The following is a 24,906-nucleotide window of genomic DNA, read 5'->3' as shown; positions in this document are numbered from 1 at the left end:
CTATTATTTGCAGTTTTGTCTTTTCTAATAGGTGTATTGAATTTGTTGTAAAGAGACCCTGTTAATCACAATTGCCCTTTTCTTGTTGCAACTCATGCTATATAAATGTGTTTTCAAGGCATTGTGATGGTCCAAAAATCCTGTATGTTTTCAATTTCTCAAAAAATTACATTCAGTCCAGTCATATATAGTTGTTTTGAGTTTATTCTCAGTGATGTATTCTTCTAATAACAAATAGAAATGCAAAACCAGCATGATCTTATGGGTTCTTTACTGAGTTCTTATTGGTTATTGTATTAGTCAGCAAAAGGATAATACAAAGGGATACTTTCACCTAATCATTGTCACTATTTTCTATCTTCTTTTCATGAGTTGATCAGTTTTGAGATCATTTGGATAATGCTCATTTGATTGAATGCATTCTGGATGGAATGTATATTGGTTATATTGTTGCTTTTAATTCAAGGAATTATGTAAATGCTTCAATAGGTCAGTATAATTCATGAGTTTATGAAGAGAATATCCTGTAAGAATGGAAATAGGTGATTATAGTTGACAGATTCAATTACAAGCTAATTGAACAAAGTCTCCTACCAATAATCGACTCTATTTCCCAAATGGATAAGGTACTGGTCTTATAAATCAAAGATGATCAACAATAAATTCTACCTCTACATGTTAAAAATATTATAATTTCAAAATCATTCATATATTATTTTTTTCAAGGTTGTAATGTTGGTCACCACTCATTTACATTTAGTTCTCTGAGTCAAAGGTAGCTACTATTCCTAGAAACATTTTTAAATCCTAGGAGAATTAGGACCAGATCTACTTATAGGGGATGCATACAGATTTGAAAGCATTAAAGAAGGTGGTATACTATGCATGTGTATGAGGATAGAAGATGAGAATCAGAATGAAACTAAGATAGTTGTAACACACCAGTTTGCATCTGAATCATCCCCAGGTATACCCACCTTGGTTTAGAAGAGCCTAAAGATTAGGAAACCATCCTTGGTTTTGTTGAAGTTGGATCTAGATGATTTGCTTATGTAATTGGTTATAGGAATTTGGTAATCTTTAGATTATTTGAGTACTATCATTCTCGTATTGAGCATTTATGTTGCTCAGTAGTTTCGAAAACCAACACAATGAACAATTATATATTTATCTTTCCTTCTTTAATTTCATCCTCAATCCCTAAATTGTGAATTAAATTTTTTAGTTTAATGGTCTCTATTAGACATGTTCTTCATTCTTTGTCCTTCGTCGCATTCATACATAACATGTCAAGTATAATTTCCTATCATGGAAATTCCTAACTTCTTTGTGACTCTTATCAACTTGGTAGGAAGAATTCAAATTTTAATTCTCCTTCCCATCTTTTTGTTGAAACTCAATTTGAAAGATTCTCCATTATTCTTCAAGGTGTCAGAATGACTTTGCCTATGCAGTGACATGTCCTATCATAGGTTCCTTGCCTCTATGTGTTAACCTTGATGACTTTTCTACAACTTATTTGTGTTACTACCAATCTCTTTATCGTATCTTCATGTTTTCCCTATCTTGGCTCCTTTCTAGCCATCAGCTTGTACTTATCCCAAATTATCTAAGTAGTTTGTGAAGACCACTTCTCTTCACATGTCTCCCTTATAGCTTGCTTCAATCTTGTCCCCCTATGACTAGGGTGAACTCATGATCTTTCCCTGTTTCATCAGTTACATTTCATATACTAGTTGTACTTGGATCCCACATTGACATCAATGACAACACTTCTTCTTACCTATCTCACTAGTAAGCTCCACCAGTATCATTACTTGACTCTTTTTCAACATTTATGTCAACAAAGGTGTCATATGAGATCATGTCCTAATGGGTCATATGGTAGAATATGGGTAAGTTCTTAAGTTGTCATAAGGGGTTGTAGGTATCTTAAGTATTATTGGTGTCCTATGGGGCCCTAGGTCTCCTAAGGTACATTAATGGGTTTTGGAATATCTTAAGGGGTCATAAGTTTCATACATGGTCCCAAGGGGTCCTTGAATGTATTAATGGGTCCTAGAATTCATAAATGAGTCATAGAAAATTGCAGGATACAATAATAAGGTTGTAGAAGGTATTAAGGGGTCCTATGTATCCAAGGTGGTCCTAGGATGTCTTATGGGGCCATAGGAAGTCATAAGGAGTTCTAGGATACATTAATGAGTTATAAGGGATCTAAGGTGTCTGAAGTGATCCTAGGGGGTCATAGGACACATCAATGGGTCATGAGGTCCTAAGGAGTCCTACGATAGATTAATGGGCCCTATGATATATGAATGGTGCTAAGTTAGTCCTAAGAGTTTCTAAAATACATAATGAATTTTTTTACAAGCAATGAATAATGATACAATCAAGATTCATCGTCAAACATAATTATTTTTGTCAATTGATTTGTTCATTTTTATTTCCAATCTTTTTAAAATTAAATACTCAACACCTTCTTTCTTAAATTATAGATATCACTAAATCGTACTTCTAAGAATATAAATTACTTAGAAAAAATATGATGTATTCAATGAAGTGTGATTGATTAAAATAATTGTACCTTCTTGATTAATCTTTTTGTCAATATTTAAATTTTCTTTTAAAAAATAGATATAATATAATAGTAAGAATATATAGAAACAAATTTTACATAATTGTTAATTTTTAGTCCCTCACTCTAAACCAACAAGAAATTTTAAAAAATTGTAAAACTAAAATTATAATAATGAGAATGTATAAAACCAAATTTTACATAATTTTTAATCTTAAGTCCATCACTCTAAACCAAAAAAAAAAAACTTTTAAAAATGTGTACAACTAAAATTCATACGATAATACCATCAAATTAGTAAAGGACCTAAATTGTTAAAATATTTCAAAACCTTAACAATTCAACAATATTTTATGGAAAACAAAGTAGGCATGAATGAATGATGAAAACTCCTTTATCTATTGTCCCACAATTCCATTCTGGTTACCTGCAAGTCAAAAAAAGCTGTAAGTCAGAGAGAGAGCGTGCGAATGGAAGTGGATTTAGGGAAGAGGACAAAACTTTAATGGGGATCCCCGAGCAATTTATAACATTCTTTTGGCAAATGACATTTCTCAGTATCAAGCGGGTAATTTTAGATGAGGATTTCTCTCTTTAATCATAAAAGTTCTTTCAAATACATTTTAAAATGCAGATTTAAGCGGAGCATTAAATCCTGATACCTTTTTCCATACATTAAAATAATCTTGGAGTCATTGTTATTTAGGGTTGATTTTATAGAAAGCGCCTACATTCATTAGCATCAAGGATTTGGTCTTATCGGTAGGAAAATGTGGCTGGCCATTACACATGCAAATATCATTTTGCTGTACATTTTATTCTAGATGCTTTACACATTTCAAACTTTATCATTTTGGAAGGCATTTTCCAATATGAACAGCAGAAATCATGTAGTACTTCCTGCATTTCCTAATGCTGCTTTATTCTAGCTTTTCCTTTATGGGTTTTATCAATACGAACAAGTGATAATTACTCTCAAATCCACTAAGTAATTTCATAGGTGGATAGCACTAAGTTGCAATCGATAAGACTAATTTCTGTTCCAATGGTAGACAACTATGTTTCCATTATAGCAGACGCTAAAAAAATTCCTTTATAAAAGTCAACAAAAGTGCAATAATTTGATGCATTCAATGTTTCATTGAACTTGTTTGTTTGTTTGTTTGTTTCCACTACAATTGTTGCAGAAGTGCTATTGTGACATGGAACCATTGTTTCATTATAAATAATAGTGTATAGAATTGGACCATTTATGATTTTTGGTGAAGTCTAAGTTTCTTCTAGTTTTTCCCTGTCAAGAAATCTGTCGGAGTTTCATTTTTGGTAGATAAAGATGGCCGTTCCAGTCATTGACATGGGCAATCTGAATATAACAAAAGATAGAGAAAGTATCAAAGTTCAAATAGCAAAGGCGTGTGAGGAATATGGGTTTTTTCAGGTTGCATCTATATTATTCTCATAATTTATTATATATTGTTATGATAAAATGTTCTTTAAGATATGAAATAATAAAAATATATATATATATTTATTCTTCTATTTTATATTTATGGTATATTAGCTTTTATATAAATGTTTTAGATCATACTTTATTTTTTATATCAATGTTTTAGATCACACTTTCAGTTTCTATTATCGTAGTTATTTTTGATAATATTTGTATGTGCTAACATCTATTCTTATTTCAGCTTATCAATCATAGTATACCAAACAGACTCTTGGAGCAGGTGAAGCATGTCTGCTCTGTGAATTATAAGCAGGAGAGAGAGGAGAAGTTCATGAATGAGTCTCTGGCTGTAAAAATGATGGGAAATGCTGTGAAGGAAGCAGTGGCTGATAATAACTGTGAGGAACCGGGGAAGATAGATAATGTGGACTGGGAAGACTGTTTTGTAATTCAATACAACCAAGAAGAAGTTGAATGGCCATCACAACCTTCGGCTTTCAAGTGAGTTTGTTAAACCATGACTGTAGTTATACTATTTTTATCATCCAAAATGTAAACAAGAGCTAAAACAAATAATTTGCAGTCATATAATGTTTCTGCATGTGTTGTGTTGTGGGTGATAGAGTTTTCTTCTTTCAAGCCATTTTGAACATTTCTTTTTGAGGTTTGCACTCAATTGTTGGCTAGGTTTGGAATTTTCCAGTGAAAAACTATCAGGCCTGCTGTAGGTGATGATTACTGATTAATATTCAAACGTTGCTTTTGTCTACATCATTCTTCTCAGTTGTACGATTTAATCTTATATTAATCAATGCTTTAATTAGGCCATTAGGAAAATAGATGGTGGACTCCCTTACTTTAGGGATTTCTAAATATGTTAGAGAACATCAAATTGGAAAAGAGCTTTTTAAGGAAAGAAAAATATTTAGAGATTTGAAATTCTAAAAGAGAAGGTTGACTTCCAGTTTTGAATAGATCTAATATAATGATTGTGACTATTTTTTAAATTATTTTAAATCTTTAATACTATATATAGCACTAATTTATAATTTATATTTTTAATTAATATTATAATGTAAGAAAAATATAAATTTATTTTTTAAATTGTAAAAAATGTTAGACTTTCAATGGCTTCATTAATTTTCTTTACAAAATATTCAATAATCTTATATTATGAAAAGTCATATACAGAATATAAAGTAAATAGATTAATATGTGCACTATAAAAGAATGTATTTTCACTTCTACATGATAAATCATTTCTGTTAACCATTTTCTTATTGTGTTAACCATTTTCTTATTATACAATTTTAAATATTTTGTCTTTTTGATATAAGTGCACACTTTTGTTCAAAGAAAATAATTGAAAGTTTATAATAATAAAGTCTTGTCGAGATTAATGAAGTAACAAAGAACACTAATGTTAAAGTTGTTACCCAACAACTACATAATCTAAAATGATACAACAGAAAAGTATAATTAAATATAATACTTTGCACTGGAAAAACATCTAAATTCAAACAAAACAGACCCAAATTATGTTTAAAATCTATATTTGATTTCGATGATTGCCTTCAATACTTCAATAAGATAGCTACAATAATATTAAAATAAAACAGTCATTGTCATATTGATTTATATTCTTATACAATTTATTATCATATATCATTGCATTATGTTTAGTTACATGAATGGTTTGGTTCCATCTTGTTGTTTTTTAAAACGTGGGTGCAGGGAAACAATGGAAGAGTTTGGAAAGGAGGTAACTAATTTGGCAGAGAAACTGCTAGAAATAATCAGTGAGAATCTAGAACAAGAGAAAGACTATATTAAAAAGGTCTTTGGAGCTCCTAAAGGCCATGCTTTCTTTGGTACTAAAATTAGCCATTTCCCACCATGTCCAAGGCCAGATCTCTTCATGGGCCTACGCTCACACACAGATGCAGGTGGCCTCATTCTTCTCTTTCAAGATGACCAGGTTGGAGGTCTTCAAATCCTTAACAATGAGCAATGGATTGATGTGCCACCAATGAGTAATTCAATAGTCATTGATGTGGGTGATCAGTTGGAAGCCATTAGCAATGGGAAATACAAGAGTGCGTGGCACCGTGTATTGGTTACAGAGAAGGGGAATAGGAGATCTGTGGCTTCTTTTTACAATCCATCATATGATGCAATTATATCTCCTATCGAACACAAGACAAAGGACATTGAGAGCAATGGGAATTGTACTGATTCACCTCTTTATCCAAGGTTTGTGTATGGTGATTATATGAATGTCTATGCCAAACAGAAATATCTCCCCAAAGAGCCACGCTTCCAAGCCATGAAGAACTTAGCCTGAGAAGAAAATGCTTAAATAATGGATCCTTTCAGTTCATGTCTCTTTTCTTGTTCTATGTTAAATTGACATAATAATATTTCCCATAGTACACATATAGAGGCTTCTCTAATACATATTATTCTATGTATGAAGTTATAATGGAGCCAGACATAGATCAAATTATTATGGATTATAGAGGAAAAAAGGATTACTTATCTTTCAATTTGAAGATATGGGATCAAAATGATGGATTTATTATGGATTATATGAGAATAATTAGTGTTTTTTTTTTAATTATCTTAAATTAAAGGGGATAATGTTGTGATATAATGATATGTTCTAAGTGATATAATGATATGTTCTAAGACTGGAGGAGAACAAATAGCATTGTATGAGATAAAATATGACGAAATTGTTGTGGACTATATGAGAACTTGAGTGCACATGTTCCGTAATGTTGCTTATCTCAACAATATACAATATGATGTGTGAATTTGGATTCTTTAATAGATCAGTTCAAACAAGAGGATTAATTATTTATCTCATTTATAGTATATCAAATAATCTAAAATTAAAGATGTTGAAGTCTGCTCGAAGTTTTCTAAAATGTTTTTAAGTTGTTATTGATTAAAACTATTAAAATGCATTGTAAATTTTTCTTGTTTAATATTTATGTAATGGTAAGATTTGCAAAAAGAGGGGTAAAAATTTATTAAGACAGAAAGGAATACAACAAGGAGAGCTCAACAAGGAGCTCGATCCTGAGCAATAAGATCATCAAATTCTTGCACCATCTCAAAGGACAATATGTAATGGTAAGATTTGCATATTGGTATTATTTTTCATTTAAAAAATATTTAATCTTTTTTTTAAATATACATTAAAGAATAAAGTGAAACTTTTATTACTATTTTGAAATATAGTTATATTATTCATTTTATTATTATTATTTTTGTTTTCCAACTCAATTATGATTTATTATTATAGATTTGAGGTTAAATATTTTAAAATTTTATATTCAAGTTTGGTTGATTATGATACTTATTTTGCATTGATTTGATTAAGCTCAATTCACCTTCACCTTCATATTTTCAATCTCACAAATTACTATTGATAATCAAGAAACGAGTTGCTCCTAATAGAAATATATATATCAACAATCTATCACCTTTCACCTTCAAATAGATATTTCTATCTTCACTTGTTCTTTTGAAATAAACATTGATGAAATATGAGTGTAACCTTTGATACCTTTCCCTTGAAGCTTGCTTTAGGTTGCTCAATGTACATACTTCTTCCAATACACCATTCAATAAACAAGATTTGACATCCATTTGAAAGAATATAAACTTTTGATAGATAGCATATGAAAGTAACATCCTAACACCTTCAAGTATATATATTGGTACAAAAATATCATCATAATCCAAGCCTTCTTCTTGGGCATATCCTTTGTACACTAATCTTGATTTATTCCTAAAAATTGTACCATCTTCTTTTAATTTATTTCTAAAGACCCAATTTCTACTAATCAAATTCTTATTATCTAATCTAGTAGCCAAATTCCAAGTATCATTCTTGTCAATCTTGTCAATTTATTCTTCCAATTCTATGACCCAACAATCACTTTTAAATGCTTCATTTGATATTCTAAGTTCAAATTCAGAAATCAAGCATGTGCTTTGCACTCTAGATTTCATGTCCACAATAATTTGATTAGAAGAATGATTCAATTTCACAAACTTTTGTGTTCCTTGTTTATTCTTCATTTACCAATTCAACCTATGTATTTTCTTCATTATTTTGCACAACAATCTCTTACACTTGTGGTTGTAGAAAAATTATATTCTGGCCTTTTTTAGTTTTCTTCTTTCTTCAATCAATTATATATATATATATATATATATATATATATATATATATATATATATATATATATATATATATATACATACCTTCACATTTTCACTCTCAATTAATTTTATTTGTTCTTTTCTTCTAAAACTTGTATTTTTTCTCTTAGTAGAATAGCCTAAGAATTGTTATAAACAATAGTCCACCAAGATAACTAAGGGGGGTGAATCAATTATCTAATAATTAAAACATTCATCTTCTTTAAACAAATTTAACCACTCAACCAAAGTAAACAGCAACAACAATAAAATGCACATAGACAATTACACCAAATATGTTGACTAGGGAAACCCTTGATCAAAGGGAAAACCCTAGTGGGAATGATGCCCACAAGATGATGTACTAATATAAATATTCCTTGTTAGAGGTGGACCCTGTTGGGAGTCTATTTCAACATTTAGTACATAGAGTCCCTATTAAGAGACTTTGAATCCCTATTAGGAGATTCTAACCCTGTTAGGAGTTGTAGTACAATGTATGCAAGATAAGCCCACTCCAAACAAGCAATTTCAACTACAAGAAAAGCTCATTGCTCAAACATGTAATTTACTATTATATTATTCTTTCCTTTGTTCTGTTAATCAAACCAATCACTATCAAACCTTGTAGACCAATTCATGAATCTCAAATCCAAATATCAAACCTCGGATTGCTCAACAAAACCTTGGCAATAAAGTTTTATTCACTTCCGCACTGCTCTGCTCAACTTCATATTCTACTCTTGTTGTTGCTTATCATCAATCAAAATGTCATATGTCACACCTCATGATGAAGAAAAATGTCCTTCCTTTATACCAAGTCCTCAAAATAATTCCCTAAGTTAGTATTAGACCTTCTCAATTAATTATTATTGGACCACATTAAGAACACGTTACACTTAGCAATAATATTAATCTTCCACCTTGCAACTTGAATAACTTTTTGTACACACAATATTATGATGAGCGATCTTAGCCACATCATCATCAACATGTATTCTTCATGTCCTCAGCTTCAATCCTTAGAATATCAACTCTGCTAAGAGACATAACAAGTTTACCAGCACATGCCTCTATAAACTCTATCTCAGAACAGACATCACCAACACTTACATAACTTCTTCTAGATTTATTATTTCTTCTTTTGACATTAAGCATATGTACTAGATACTCAAAAGTATCTCCCATAACCTTGGATAATTAGAATACTCAACTGCACATCTATACCAACTTGATCTTTTTGTTCTTCTTCTGTCAAATAACATAGAAAATTGTTATGTTGACATCAATGACAAACCTAGTCATGAATGTAACATATCATCTTAGTGACATATCTACAATACTCCCCCATAGGAATATCATCAATATTCATGCTTGTAACAATCTTGCAACAATCTCCCCCTTTGGCATTGATGGCAACATAGATGAAAAACATCTAGTTCCAAGAATACCAAAAAAATATTGTTAATTCAAATCCCCTTCATCAACCATTCTCCCTCATTGATGTACCTCAATGTTCTTCTGTCAAAATGCCATTCCATGTTGTACTTCATCTAAACATATTGTACTCATGTTGAACTTCTCCAACTATTATGCATGTTGTTTTTCATACCAAACTGCTCCCCCATTGACATCAATGTTAAAGGTTTTAGCAACCAACACTACTGCATCAAACTCTGCAAAAATTGATTCTTACTTAGCTGAATGTCCAAAGACACTATTTAAAACAACATCCAACAAGATTCCTAGATGACTCTGTCCATCACAGATACTCCCCCATACAGGAAGCATAAACATTTAGTCTAGACAACAATTGTGCTCTATTATACTATACTAATGCATTATTGCATCTTGTACTCTAATGTAGGAAGGGGTATAACCCCAAGTATACCTTGCAAATACTCAAAAGTCTCTTTGGGAAGAAGCTTAGTGAATATATTTTCAATCTATTCTTTCATGTTCACATACTCCAATCTAATTTTCTTTTTTTTAATTTTCTCTCTCAACATATGATACTTAAAAGAAATGTGCTTGGTCCTAGAATACAACATTGGATTCTTAGACATATTTACCATACTTGTGTTGTCACAATGTATAATAATAGGCCTATTGATTTCTATCCTTATATCCTTTAGCATCTGCTTCATCCAAATGAATTGATTGTAATTGTTTGTTGATACAACATATTCTACTTTTGTTGTACTTTGTGATTTACAATCCTACTTCTTACTTAACCAAGAAACCAATCTTCCTCCAAGAAAGAAGGCTCTACCACTGGTGCTCTTTCTATCATCCATACCACCTGCCCAATCTACATTAGTATAAGCACTTAGAGTGAAATCATTAGATCTATCATGGCACAATTTGAACTTAGATGTTTCCTTTAAATATCTAAATATATTTTTGACTACTACATAATGTTCTTCTCTGGGATTAGCTTAGGATCTTGCAACATTATATGATGGGGGAAAGCTTAGGATGAGAAGATAGTGTTACTATGATGCAAGGGTTTTTTTTACAGGTAGGGTTTTATGTAAAGCATGATGTATGTATAAGGGTCAAGATACAACTATATGTATATGATCAGGGGACATATGATACAAGGATCAGTGCAAGGGTATGAGACACAAAGTTCCATGGGCTGCATATGTTACATGTGATAGAGTACAAGGATGAAAATCACTCGATAAGATACATGTGATAGAGTACACTGGTAGAATACATCACGTATGATACATGAGATGCCATAATATAGGAGTGAGATGGGATTCTGCAAAGTGCAAAGTGATGGAGGATGACATTGCGAAACATGAAAGGAAGTAGAACTACAAGGAACACCCTAGAAAGATAAAGAGATGAGTGATGTGAGATGGAGTGGTGATAAAGGGGTGCATGTCGATGATAGATAATGGAAGAGTTCTAGTACACCTAGTACCTATTTGCTAGGTTTTCACCAGGGACCTATCCAAGGTGCTTGAATTGACAAGTTTTCACCATTGGATGCTTATTTTTCTTCGCCGGGTTGTGATCTACAAATTTTTCTTTTAGGCATAGAATTTCTTGAGGTGAATAATGTTGGTAGGATCATTCAAGGTTTCACCCTCAAGGGTAGATAGCTGATAGGCTCCGAAGCCAAAAGATGCTATGACTACATAGGGACCAAGCTATGTGGGCTCGAACTTGCCTTTCTCCCTGTCAGCTTGAACCTTCATATTCTCCTTAAGGACCATGTCACCTTCCTGAAAACTATGCAGATGGACTTTCTTGTTGAAATTGTGCTTGAGGAAACTTTGATAGACCATGAGGTGGTCATAGGCCTTTTTCCTTCTCTCATCAAGTAGATCAACCTGGGTAAGTCGAGCCACTCTATATTCTTCATCAGATATCTGACCGCATAGAGAGATGCAAAGAGATGGGAGTTCAACCTCAATAGGTAGGACCGCTTCAACACCATAGACCAAGGAGTATGGGGTTGTACTAGTAGCTGTATGGAATGAAGTGCAGTATGCCCATAGGGTAGGATTAATTTGCAAATGCCAATCACGACTGGAGTCATTGACAACTTTTTTGAGGATTTTGAGGAGGGTTTTATTACTTGCCTCAACATGAACATTACCTTGTGGGAAATATGGGCTCGAGAAGTAGTGGTGGATGTGGAGGGAAGTACACAATTCCTCCATATTTAGGTTTTCAAAATTACCTCCGTGGTTTGTGAAAATGGTAGCTGGGATGCCAAAGCGACATATGATATGATACAATATAAACTTGGACACCTGGATTCCTGTGGTATTAACAAGGAGAACTGCCTTGACCCACTTAGTGAAATAGTTAGTGGCGGTAATTATCCATTTGTGCCCTTCTAAAGAAAGTGGTGCAGTAAGGCCAACAAGATCAAACCCCAAACAACAAAAAGGCCATGGTGGTGCAATGGGTTGTATGTCCTGTGCTGGAGCCTAGATCAGATTAGCATGCTGCTGACAAGGCAAGCATCATTTCAAAAATTCACATGCATCATGTTCTAGAGTAGGCCAATAGTATCCAGCCTGAAGGATTTTCTTTACTAGCACCATCCCACTCGTGTGAGCACCACAAAGTCGAGCGTGGACCTCTTTGAGAGCCATCGCAGCCTCATTTTGATCTAAACACTAAGAGAGAGTATCATGATAACCATGATGATATAGGGTTTGGGTGATGATAGTGTAATGGGAAGCTCTGCAAATAAGGTCTTGGCACTGGGTTCATGTGAGGTGAGGAGATATGATACCATTTAGTAGGTAAGTGTGAATTTCATGGTACCATGGAGATTGGGGACCAACCAAGATACATACTCATGTTGATTCGTCATTCTCATATATGGGTTTGTGTAGCTGCTCAACCAAGAATTCATACTGCGTAGCTTCGCACAACATTTCCAAGAGGGAACCAATAGTAGCCATAGCATCAACTGCCTTATTCTAGAGTCTAGGTATCTGCATGAAGTGGATCTAAGTAAAATGCTCTGTTAATTGATCAACCGGATCTTTGTAAGGTAGAAACTTGTCATCCTTGGTCTGATATTCATTCAATGCTTGCTTGATGATAAGCTAAGAGTCACTATAGACCTGAAGCTCTATGATATTCCATTCAATGGCGATCTTGAGTCCTGCCACAAGGGCCTCATACTCTACAATGTTATTAGTACACTACAATTGTAGTTTGAAAGATTTAGGGATATAATCACCTTGAGGTGTAACCAAGAGTATGCCCACACTGGAGCCATGAGAGGTATAGGAGTTGTCAAAATATAGCTTCCAGAGTGATGGTGTTTCTATCAAACAGATGTGTTCATCTAGAAATTCCATGATGAGTGGGTGATCTGCAATTAAGGGTGCATCAGCCAAGTGATCTGTAATAGCTTGACCTTTGATGGCCTTTTTGTCAATATATTGAATGTCAAACTCATTAAGAAGCATAACCCATTTTGCCAGACATCTAGTAAGTACTGTGTTAGAGAGCATATATTTCAATGGATCAATCTTTGATATTAGTTGCATAGTATGACTCAACATGTAATGATGTAGCTACTAGGTGGAAAATACCACTGCTAAGCATGCCTTCTCCATTGGCATGTAGTTAAGCTCATAGCCCACTAATGTTTGGCTGATGTAATAAATAGCTCTTTCCTTTCTCGCATCATCAAGCTGTGCTAGAAGAGCACCTAATGTTGTGGGAGTAGCTATGATGTATAGGATGAGTGGGTGCCCTGCTACTAGAGGGACCAAAATAGGCAGATTAGCCAAGTGTTTCTTGATAAGCTCAAAGTTGTGTTGACAAGCTAGGTCCCATCTAAAATTTTGATCTTTTTTAAGCAGGTGAGTAAAAGGTTGACACTTATCAGCAAGCTAAGAAATGAACCGTTGGACTGCTTGGAGTTTTCTTTGCAAAGAATGAAGGTGCTTGAGTGTCTTAGGAGGAGTCATATCCATAATGGCTTTGACCTTCTTAGGGTCAATCTCAATACCGCTCTATGACACAATAAAGCCCAGGAGCTTTCCTGAAGTAATACTGAAGACACATTTCTTTGGATTTAGCATGAGATGATATTCTGCCAATTGATTAAACACTTCCTCGAGGTGAGATAAGTGATCCAAAGCATGAGAGATTTGACTAGAATATCATCCACATAATCCTCAAGTATCTTATAGATTAGGTAATGGAAGATGACTGTCATTGTGTGCTGATAGGTTGCCCCGACATTCTTTAACCCAAATGACATCATATTGTAGCAGAATGTGCCCCAAGGTGTAGTAAATGTTGTTTTATGCTGAACTTCCTCTACTATATGAATCTGATTATATCCAGAGAAACCATCCATTAGTGACAAGAGTTCATGACCTGCAGTGAGATGCACAATCATGTCGATATTTGGCAATGGAAAGTCATCCTTTGGACAGGCTTTATGAAGATCCCTAAAATCAATGCAAATCTTGATATCACCAAAGGGCTTGGTAACAGGTACCATGTTATTTTGGCCTCCAACAGCTTCTCTAGCTCTGCTTTGACTAATAAAGCCACCTTGGGGTGCATTTTTCAAAGTTTTTGTTTGACGGGCTTGGCCCCTGGATCTACTGTCAGATGGTGTACAACTAGTTTGGGGTCCAACCCCGACATATCTTGATATGATCATGCAAAGCAGCCTATATTTTCATGGAGGACTTCAAGAAGAAGCTCTGCTTGTTTCGAGGGTAAAGAGGCTACGATGTATGTGATATGTGGTATCTCTATTAGACTGATATTTATGGGCCGAGTTTCTTCTGTCAAAACTGAAGATATAGGAGATCGATGCTCCTGTGGGGGGAGGATGAAATCTCCATCCTCAGGTGCCTCTGAGAGGTTTTCACTACTGGATACATCCTTTATTTCTGTTTCATTTTTTGAGTCACCCAATGGCACTCCAGAGGAGTTTTCACCATGGGATATTTTTCTTTTATCTTTTATCTTTTTTGTTTCTTTTGGAACTTCATTTTTGTGACTAGAGATTTCCTCCTCCCTGAAGTAACCTACTGGATCCAGCTTGTAGGAATATGTCGATGGTGGAGGTGGCTGTTTATGTGGCATTTTTGTCCCCATGAATTTAAGGAGCATGTGCTCAGTAGAGAACTTGTCAACATGAATGACACTTGGTTGGTCCCAATCTATGAGTGAGGGGTGAGCGAGGGGAGGTCTATGAGGTTCAAGTATAACTGGCATAGAACAAAGGCTCTGAGGATTATTTTGTCAAGGAAAGTATCATCGTAACCTTTCTTTTCAACTTCCTCAGGGATGTCTTCAACCTTAATGAGAGTGTTTTGGATGTTTGTAAAGGCGTGGCCTTCCATTGTAGTGCCCCCAGTTGTGGGGAGTCCATAGCCCAAACCTTTGGTTTTCTGCCCTTGGTGTGCTTCTATAGGCTGTCTCATACTTGATTCCTGGCAGCCTAAACCACCTCCTTGATAATCCTATTGCTCCATGGCCAAGCGATGTGACTAGGGATATTTCTGTTTAAATTGATCAAGAAGTGCTTTACTTTTAGGAGGTGGCTCCTTGTATAGCCATGTGTTAATGTCTAGTGTATTTTTTGCTCCATCAAGGATACCTTTGGTGAAAAATGTGGTAGGGCCCAACTGGTGAAGTTGAGAGGTAGTTTCTCGTATAGGCCCTTGATGTATTGGGCATCCTTGAGTATGTGGGTCAAGTGGTAGAGCACCAACAACAAAAGAATCTATGAGACTATACTCGCCACAACCTTGGTAGTTGATCTTAATTGTGGAGAGAGTGGAGGCTAAAATGGTGTCTGGATTGTGGTAGGTGCCAGAGGAGCTAGCCATGGTAGTGCCAATTTTGATCCCAGAATAGTGATTGGTATATGAAGCTTCAACTGCATTGCAATAGGCAAAGGGTTCAGGGTCTACGTGGATGGTTATCTTAGTGCCAATATGCAAAAGTTTAACACACTAATGATATGTGGATGGAACGACTGTCATGGCATGAATCCATGGACGACTGGGGAGGATGTTATATAGAAGATTAAGATCAACTATATGAGAAAGTGTTTCTTGAGTGGCTGGGCCAACCTTGATAGGGAGCAAGATGGTTCCTTCAGTAGTACGCTCCAAATTGTCATATGTCTTGATGTTGATCACCTAATTGATGATATCTACTTCAGTATATCCTGCCTGCTTGATGAATTTTAGAGTACATAGGTTGAGAGCTGATCCATTATCTATCATGACATGCTTAACTGCAAAGTCAAAAATCATGACAGCTATGTAGAGTGGGAGGATGTGATCAGGTTCAACTGCTAGGATATTAGTGGTTTTGAAAGATAAGGCACAGGAGGCTGAAAGATGGCCAACCAAGTTGCGAAACTTAGTGGCATTTATGTCAGAAGGGATGCGTGACTCATGTAGAGTACTGTCGAGGATCTCTTGATAAAGTGGGCTTGTTTGTAAGAGATCCAAGATGGAGATCTGGGCCAGGGTGTTTCCAAGGTGTTCCAGGATGTTATATTGTGGCCCTAGTGAAGGTGATTTTGATGGAGATGCTCGAGATAGAGGTGGTCATGCTGATGGTGGTATGATTTGTGTGGATATAGATGGACAGGCTATATTGAGTCATGTCCAATGGGTAGCAACTGCACACTGAGTGTCTGGGCCTTTGATATTGATGACATTGACAGATGGTTCAACTTGGGATATGCAACCAATTAAGCTACCATAGTCTAAATACGCTGAGGTATAATTCTGAGATGTGTCTCGGTTGTCACCTTGTTTACCCAGAGCATTGTTAGGTTTGTTGATAGGAGGGTCTGTAGGTGCCTTTCCCAGGTTGGTGTTATGAGGAGGGAAAGCATTTTGATACATCATTAATCCTACATTGGGTGAGGGTCGTGCCCCCACTATGATCTCTTTTTGGTCAATGAGGTCCTGTACATAATCCTTAAGCTGCATGCATTTAAGGGTAGTGTGCCCTTTGACATGATGGAATTTGCAATATTCATTATATTTGTACTAGGATTCTCTAGACTGATTGGGTTCCAAGGGTTGCGTTTGTGGATATCGAACAAGGTTGTCTTTGGCCAATTTTTCAAAGATTGTATCAAGAGGTTCCCCCAATGGGGTGTATGTTCATGGTTGCCTCTGAACATGAGGTTTACTACCTACTGCCAATGTGATAGCATTAGTTTGATTATGAGGAACATGTATTTGCTGATGAGTTTGCACAAGTGGTTGGTCATACGTAGGAGGTTGCTGTTGATAAGTTTGTTGTTGGAAAAATGTGGTGGGAACACTGGTAGCTGCCCCAACAATATGGACCTATCGAGTGTCACTGTCATCATCTGTTACTGTATTCTTGTTTTTGTTCCAATATTGAGTTTTGTTGTTTCTTGAACCATGGTCCTAGGTGTTTTCCTTATACAATCAGATGACACCATCCTTGATGAGACCTTGCTCAAGGCCCATTCCTTTTTCTTTGATATCCTTGTATGTTTGCAAACATTTTATAACCATGTGATGAGTGAGCCTAGGGTGTGTGTTGTTTATGAACATCTTGACAAGATGGCACTCAGGGATGGTGTAAGAGATCCTTATTGTGAGGATCTGCCAACGTTGTAAATACTTTGTAAGGCTTTCCCTCCTTTTTTTTTGGTGTGGACAAGGTCCACTATAGATAATTTAGTCTCAATGAGATGGGTATACTAAGCAAAAAAGGCTTCAAAAAGTTTTGCAAAAGTTTTAATAGTACCTTGAGGTATATGACAGAACCATTCCAAGGCTGGTCCTGCTAATCTTTTGGGAAAGAGCCGCATGAGGAACACATCATTATAAGCTACCTCTTGAAAATGCATATAGAATTCCTTAACATGCATGACTGGATCACTCTTCCCCCTAAATTTTTCAAACTTGGGGACCTCGAAATGTTTAGGAAATGGAGTCAACATGATAGTCTTATCAAAAGGATATGGGCAATCATTTTTGAATTTGAAAGTCGTAGCATCTGTCCCATCTTTGAGGGCTTTGAGAGCATTTTTTATTTCTTCCTATTCAAATTTTATAGGTGGAGAAGTGGGTGGCCCCGATCTAGGTGCCCTTGGTGGAGTGGATGCCATGGGTTGCTGGAATGTGGGTTGTGCATATTGTTGCATCTACTGAGGTGGGTGTGGTAGGTAACTATGAGGTTGTTACCCTATGAGGTAGTTCTATGTGGGTGCTTGGGCATACTGTTGGTGTGAAGGCTGCGACTGGAATGGTGGTAATGCAGATGATGCTTGTGCCATGCTCTAGGAATATATACCATGCCCAATATATGTGGGTTGTGTGCCTACTTGAGAGTAGGACTGATTTGGAGTAGGTGCAAGGTAGTTAATTTGTGGCAAAGTGCTTACTGTAGAGAACTGCAGTGGCGGTGGATTTGGGCTATTGCCTAGAGGTGGCATGGAGAAATAGTTGGTGAGGGGTGGGAGTGAATAGCTATGTGAAGTAGTGGATGATAGTGTCAAAGGTGTGAACGTGACTACAGTGCTAGGGCGAAGACTAATGACAGGTGCCTGTGTCATAGCAAAATTCTAAGGTCCCAAAGGAAAAGTAGCTGAAGAGCTTTGGCTAGTTACAAACGGATTGATAGTGATGTTTGGTGGGAAAGAAGATGAGGTATTGAACCGTAATGGTGGTATTTGAGTAGCAAATGTACTAGATGCAATATGGGATGGAAATGAAAAGGTAGTGCTGCTAGATGCAAATGGAGGATTTGGTGGAGCGAAAAAATGAGTGGTGGAAGTAGATGCAAATGGTATACTTGAGGTTGGTTGAGATGTGGTATGTACTAATGGTTTAGTGGGAATGGGGTGAGTGTTCTGTGGAATGGAAACTGGCACCTGGGTTGAAGAAATATTTGGGTTTGCTGGTTCCACCTGAGGTGGTTTCCATCCAAACAAAGAGTGAGTAGGATCTGCTATGTTGATACATGGTGGACATCCAAACTCAAAGACACCAACATTGTCTCATAAGAAATTTTCTATGATGGTTTCCTTATTGCGATCTATGATGGCATTTACTATAGTAGCATGACCAGGTTGGTTCATGAAAGCCTCAATAACTATGGATGATCCTGGTTCTTCTGGGATTTGCGGTGGTGGGTCTGATGGTGTCATGGATACCACAGAGTACGGTTGAGCTCAAGATGTGTTACCACTATGACTAGGATCTATGTCTTTTTTTTGTGTGTGCCTACCAAAATGTGTGGTGGGTGGCATGAAAGGATGCTTCTCCTAAATGCAGCGAGGGATGATACTAAGGGTGTCCAAATGATATGGTGCTAAGTGCACGAAGCTTGTGTGTTCCTAAAATATGAATGCGGGAAATGTGATGGTGATGCAAAAGGTGTGACCCTAACCTTTGGCTCAAGGTGATTTGGGACACCAAAAGAAACCTATTCCTAGAAAAGTGTTGTGTTTTGAGGATGCTCAAGATGATGAGAGATGTGATGCAAAAATGTTTCTAAATGAGTGAGAAAAAAATGCTAATACTTTAACAATGTAGATGAAGGATTCTTCTTCAACAACCTAAGATGAGAGGAGATCGTATGACTTCAAATGCTTAGATGGGATAGTGCAATTCCTAGATGAGAGACTAAACCTATAAGTGTGTAAGTGTGTGCGGAAAAAGGAAAGACCTAGTCATAATGAGTAATAGTAGAGTTTTTGATAAGGCTCGTATTAACACCATGTCGATAGGTTAGGTTTTGGATTTTGTAGTCCCATTCAGTTTGCAATGCTACTTTGGCTTTGTCTTTCTTAATTTGATCCAATTTGGCAATCCTAGGGTTGGGGGTATGCTTCTTATGTTCTACTTTGATTTCCTTATAGGCTGGTATTTGAGGAAGCTTAGCCTTCTTAAACTTAGTCTTGGGATGGCTTGACATGAAGTACTTCCAAGGATTAAGATTACAATTGTGGGGTTCTTTGGAGGTAGTGACTACGCTAAGTATGTCTTACACTAGGATTTGACCAAGTTTGGCAAACATTCATTCAACAAGTAAAAGATCAAGCAATAGATAAGAACAATCAGATAAAAGTTTTGATTCCTAGAATGTGATACTTGAGACAAGGAGTGTGTATGTTTTACAAATGTTTCAATCAGTCACTTCAAACACATTAACATCCTAGATGGTTGTCTATAAGGTTGATAGTTGGTTTAGCTAGGGAGTCCTTGATATCCCCAAGGTACATGAGGCCCATATCCGTAGATGAAACCAAAAAGATGTCACATAGCTGAGAGGAGCAGTAACCCACTTCTCCTCTTTCACTTCTCAAGGGTATAAAGTTCCTTGAGGCTTAGCCTGAGTGACAAAATTTTGATCCCAAGAGAGGTGTCTTTGGATTCACCTCCTAATCTTAATACTCCGCCAGAATGTTGGAGTTGAGGTCATCCCAAGGGGTGATGAAATCCTCGAGCAGGCCTCCTAAAAATTAAACAAGATTTTGGATCCTAATCTTATGCACCCAAGATGGCCTTGAAAGACAACAAGGGGAGAGAAGACTTGGATGATCTTTGGCCAAATGACAGAGTTCTTTTCCAACTGATGCTTAAGTTTTCTGATCTAGACCTTTTGAAAACACATGTGATTAAGATGCAAAGGTTCAATTCCAATTTGAAATGTGCCAACAAAAGAGAAGTGATCAAAGAATGAATACACCAAGAAGATTTAGTGTCAACAAAAAGTAAACGCGTACGCTTGAAGGCCCTCCACGTCAAGTTTTGATTGATTTTCTTTATTGCATTCAAGATTGAGTGTGAGTTTGTTTTAAGCCCAAAACAAAGATGTGTATAGAGCTCAATTTCAAGCGCACACCCGGAGGCCCTCAACATCAACTAATTTTTGTTCAATTTTAAAGTCCAAACTTGAAGTGTGATCAATCTAATCTAGATTTGTGGACATTCACAAAATCTTATAAGTTAAGATAAATCCTCAAAAGACTAATTAAGTAGAATTAGATTGGAACACTTAACACCTTTTTCAAGTAGACCCATCCCCATATATGGTGCTGAATTGCAACCAATGGTTAGAATGATGGGCAGTAAGAAAAATGGCGAGTCCAAATGAAAACCACTTAATTTGATTTTTGTTGATTTATGTTAACAAATTTCCTAAGTGTTCAAAAATTGACTTTTCCTAAATTTGCTTGCAAAAGATAGATTTGTTTGTTAGTTTTAGAGAACCAAAGAGAAGTGTTTGATTTATGGGGGTTTTTAGGCATACAAGTTCATTTTTCTGATTTGTAAAGACAAAAACAATGACAGAATGCAACTCTAAGACACAAAAAGCATTCTTGCGAGGGTACAAGCATTCCCGCAAGCGGGTTTGTGATCCTGTTGGAGTTTGATTTTGCAGGGATGAGTTCCAGAAAGCCTTCCAAGGTGCGAGAATGCCAAGAAAAATTGGTGAAAACTTAAAATAAAAAACTAGGGAGCTCATTTTCAACAGTGATCCTGCTGGTTTGTGTTTTTTTACAACATTCTCGCAACACGGGAATGACAGTTTCACAGGAAAATTAACGATTACAGATGAAAAGAATATAGTTCACATTCCTGCAAGCAAGAATGACAATCTCGCTTCTCTCAAGCACATTCCCACAAGTGGGAATGATGATCCCGCTAGAGGATTAGTCGATAGGGATGCAGAGCCAAGTGTAGGATACGTGGCGAAGGCCGATTTGTGATGACTGTCAAACTCACTATCATGGATGCCTATTCCCACTAGAGAATAATCATGTTCCCACGGTCACGGGGTCACATTCCTGGGGTTGCAAGGATGCAAAACTTACTAGTTTTGAAGCCTTCTAAAGTGAAAAGTGATGAGATGGCCAGGAGCGCATTTTTCCAAAAGTGACCTTCGTACCTGCAACAAAATCAGCAAACAATGTTAGTTTTGTTAGTTTATCAAACAAAACAAAAAAAATGATTAGATTGACCCAAATACAGGGTCCCACCAGGCGTGCCAAAATATATACACTAGTTTAGGAGAGTAAAATGAACACTAATCTATAAAAGGAATTCTCAATACTAAAAACAAGTAAACACTTATGATAGGACCGATTTGTTATCACCAAAAATGGAGGCAACCAAGAATGGTAAGCTCCAAATGGTATAACACAATGATGCAATGGATTTGTCCTTGATTTTAGGTATGTATGCTCACAAGTTATGCTCAAGCTTAGATGGATGGATGAAGTAAATGAGGTAAGGTTTCAACAATGGAGTCATGGAGTGATTTTGCCATTATAATGGTATTTTGGTAGTGTTTGTGCTCTCAAAATAGCATTATAACTTTCCATGGAGGATGATTTTTTTGTGAAGGGAGGAGGTTCAATTTATATGCCAAGGGTTGGAGGAATGGAGGGGCAAGATGCAAGGATGATGTACTCAAAGGGGAGCACATGGATTGTTCTTGTTTAGCACCAATAGGGAGGTGACACTTGTCACAAGGTGAGTGGGTGGAGGAAAGGGAATGGATGAGTCAACAAAGGAGGTTCAAGGTTTTAAATGGCCCTCATAATGGCTTGTAAGAGATTTTAAGGGTATGTAAGAGAATTGAAGGCTTTGTGGTTGGGATAAAGTTTTATGGTTGGGATATTTTGAGGGAGGAGACTTTGGTTTGGCTTAGGAAAGTCTTAAGCTTCATTTAGGGAATGTGACAAGGTTAGCAAGAGATTAGGCTTGGGTTAGGATTAGATTAAGGATCTTAGAGGGATGCAAGTTCATGGCATTCATGAGGGTGGATGAGTTAGTGTCTAAGCTAGGTTAGTATGGGTGGATGGGGTGGATTTAGGCCATATGGAGGATTAGGGATAAGTTAGGGGCTATTAGATTTGAGGGATTTATTTATCAAATAGGTTTATCCAATAAAAGGAGATTTGGAAATAAATAGGAGAAATATTATTAATTGACAAATAATAGGTTATTTGATTTATCAATTAGGACTATAGATGATTAAATAAGATTAGTGAGCTAGGTTATGGCAAAGGATTAATTAAATAGGAATTTAATTAGTGATGCCTTTAAAGATAGCTAAATAGGATTACTAAATCGGTGTAATAAAATTTAGGTGTCTACACTACCAAAATATGTTTTATGGATGGAAAAGAGTTTCTCACAAGTATGAAGCATGAGCATATGTGCTTTAATGTAGTCCTAAAAGATGACAAAGAAGAAGTTGAGGAGGTACCTATAGAAGTTACAAATGTTTTGGGAGAGTTTCATGATGTTGTGTCATATAATTTACCTAATGGATTACCTCCAATGAGGAAAATTAGTCACTAGATGGATTTGATTCCAAAAGCCAATTTTCCAAACAAGGAAACATAGAGAATGACACCAATAGAAAGTGAAGAGTTGAAAAAAAAAGTTCATGAGTTGTTGTAGAAGGGGTTCATTGAAGAGATTTTGAGCCCAATGGATAATGGAGGATGTGCACTAATTTTCACACTATCAAAAAGATCACATCAAGTATAAACTTCCATTACCAAGGATGGATGATATTATAGACTATTTGAGTGGAGATATGTATTTCAAAATGATATATTTGAAGAGTGGATACCATCAAATTTGCATCAAAGAAGGTGGTGACTAGAATATTTCCTTCAAGACAAGGGAAGTACTATATGAGTGGTTAATAATGCCCTTTGAGCTAATTAATGCACCTAGCACTTTCATTCGGCTCATGAATAAAGTACTAAAGGAGTTTCTGGGTAAGTTTTTCATTGTTTATCTAGATGATATATTGATCTTTAGTAAGACATTGGAGGAGAATTTGATAAATATTCAAAAGGTGTTTAGTAAGTTGAGGGAAGAGAAGTTGTTGATAAAACTAAAGAAGTGTAGTTTTCTAAAAAGGAGTTGGTGTAGCTAGGATTTGTAGTTTTAGCAGAAGGTTTCAAAAAGACCCAAAGAAAGTTATGGCTATCCTTGAATGGCCTACTCTAAGGAGTGCTACATAGGTAAGATCTTTTCATGAACTGGCTAGTTTTTACAAAAAAATCATAAGAGGTTTTAGCAGTATTTGTGGATCCTTGACTAAAATAATGAGAGGGATAGGAAATAATTTAAGTGGAATATAGGAGTAGAGAAAAGTTTTTATCTATTAAAAGAATAATTTATATAGCATCCTATTTTAGTACTTCTAGATTTTAACAAGGTGTTTCAAGTAGAATGCAATGCTAGTGGTACTGTAATAGGGGCTATTTTGAGCAAAGAAAGTAGACGTATTGCTTATTTTAGTGAGAAGTTGAATGATGCGAAAATAATTTTTTTTTTTAATGATCAATAATTTTATGCTATAGTTTAGGCATTGAAGAAGTGAAAACACTATTTTCTTCCTAAGGATTTTTTTTTTGTATATTAATCATCAAGTTTTGAAATATTTGAATAGTCAAGGAAAATTAAACCAAAGGAAAATGAAGTAGGATGAGGTTTTGCAGAGCTATACACTTTTTTTGAAACACAATGAGTGGGAAGTCTAATAGAGTTGTAGATACTCTTAGTAGAAGACAAATTTTGCTAACAAAATTACAAATTGAGGTGGCTAGGTTCAAGGAACTCAATAATTTGTATCTAGAGGATCTTAATTTTGGTAAAGTGTGGAAGTTTTTTATGTAACCTATTACTCTTGATAGGAAAAAGTTATTGGATTTCATAATCCAAGATGGTATGTTGTTCAAAGGAAGTTACCTGTGTATTCCAAGAAGTTCAATGAGAGAGAATTTTATCAAGGAGAAGCATAGTGGAGGATTGGTTGGACACTTTGGGAAAGATAAGACCATTGCTTTGGTGGTTGAGAATTATTACTAGCCATATTTTCAACAAGATGTGAAGGAGTTTGTTTAGAGTTGTAGAGTATTTCAAATGGTGAAAGGAGTGAAGCAGAATATAGGGTTTTATTAGCAATTACATATACTAGAGAAGTCATGGGAGGATGCAAACATGAATTTTATTCTTGGAATATGGACTCAACAAGGGAATAATTATTAATTTGTGGTGGTTGACAATTTTTCAAAGATGACACATTTCATTCCTTGCAAGAAGACTAGTGATGTTGTTCATGTAGCAAAGTTGTTTTTAAGAGAAGTTGTGAGAGTACATGGTCTGCTAAA

The 24,906-nt window shown here is 35.7% G+C and overlaps 1 protein-coding gene across 1 annotated transcript; it reads left to right on the top strand.

Moving 5' to 3' along the window:
- The first annotated feature begins 3,809 nt into the window (after positions 1-3,809).
- LOC149559082 (1-aminocyclopropane-1-carboxylate oxidase-like) lies at positions 3,810-6,571 on the top strand. Its single transcript, XM_089833043.1, has 3 exons — positions 3,810-4,016; positions 4,267-4,526; positions 5,760-6,571. The coding sequence occupies exons 1-3, from the start codon at positions 3,912-3,914 to the stop codon at positions 6,367-6,369; spliced, it is 975 nt and encodes a 324-aa protein (XP_089689169.1). The 5' UTR covers positions 3,810-3,911; the 3' UTR covers positions 6,370-6,571.
- Positions 6,572-24,906: the final 18,335 nt, after the last annotated feature.

The sequence above is a fragment of the Cupressus sempervirens genome, chromosome 5, assembly GCF_028749045.1.
Source record: "Cupressus sempervirens isolate cs-2001-9-10 chromosome 5, ASM2874904v1, whole genome shotgun sequence".
In the NCBI taxonomy this organism is placed as follows: domain Eukaryota; kingdom Viridiplantae; phylum Streptophyta; class Pinopsida; order Cupressales; family Cupressaceae; genus Cupressus; species Cupressus sempervirens.
Note: the sequence above shows the minus strand (reverse complement) of the source record. Positions and strands in the feature narration are given on the sequence as shown.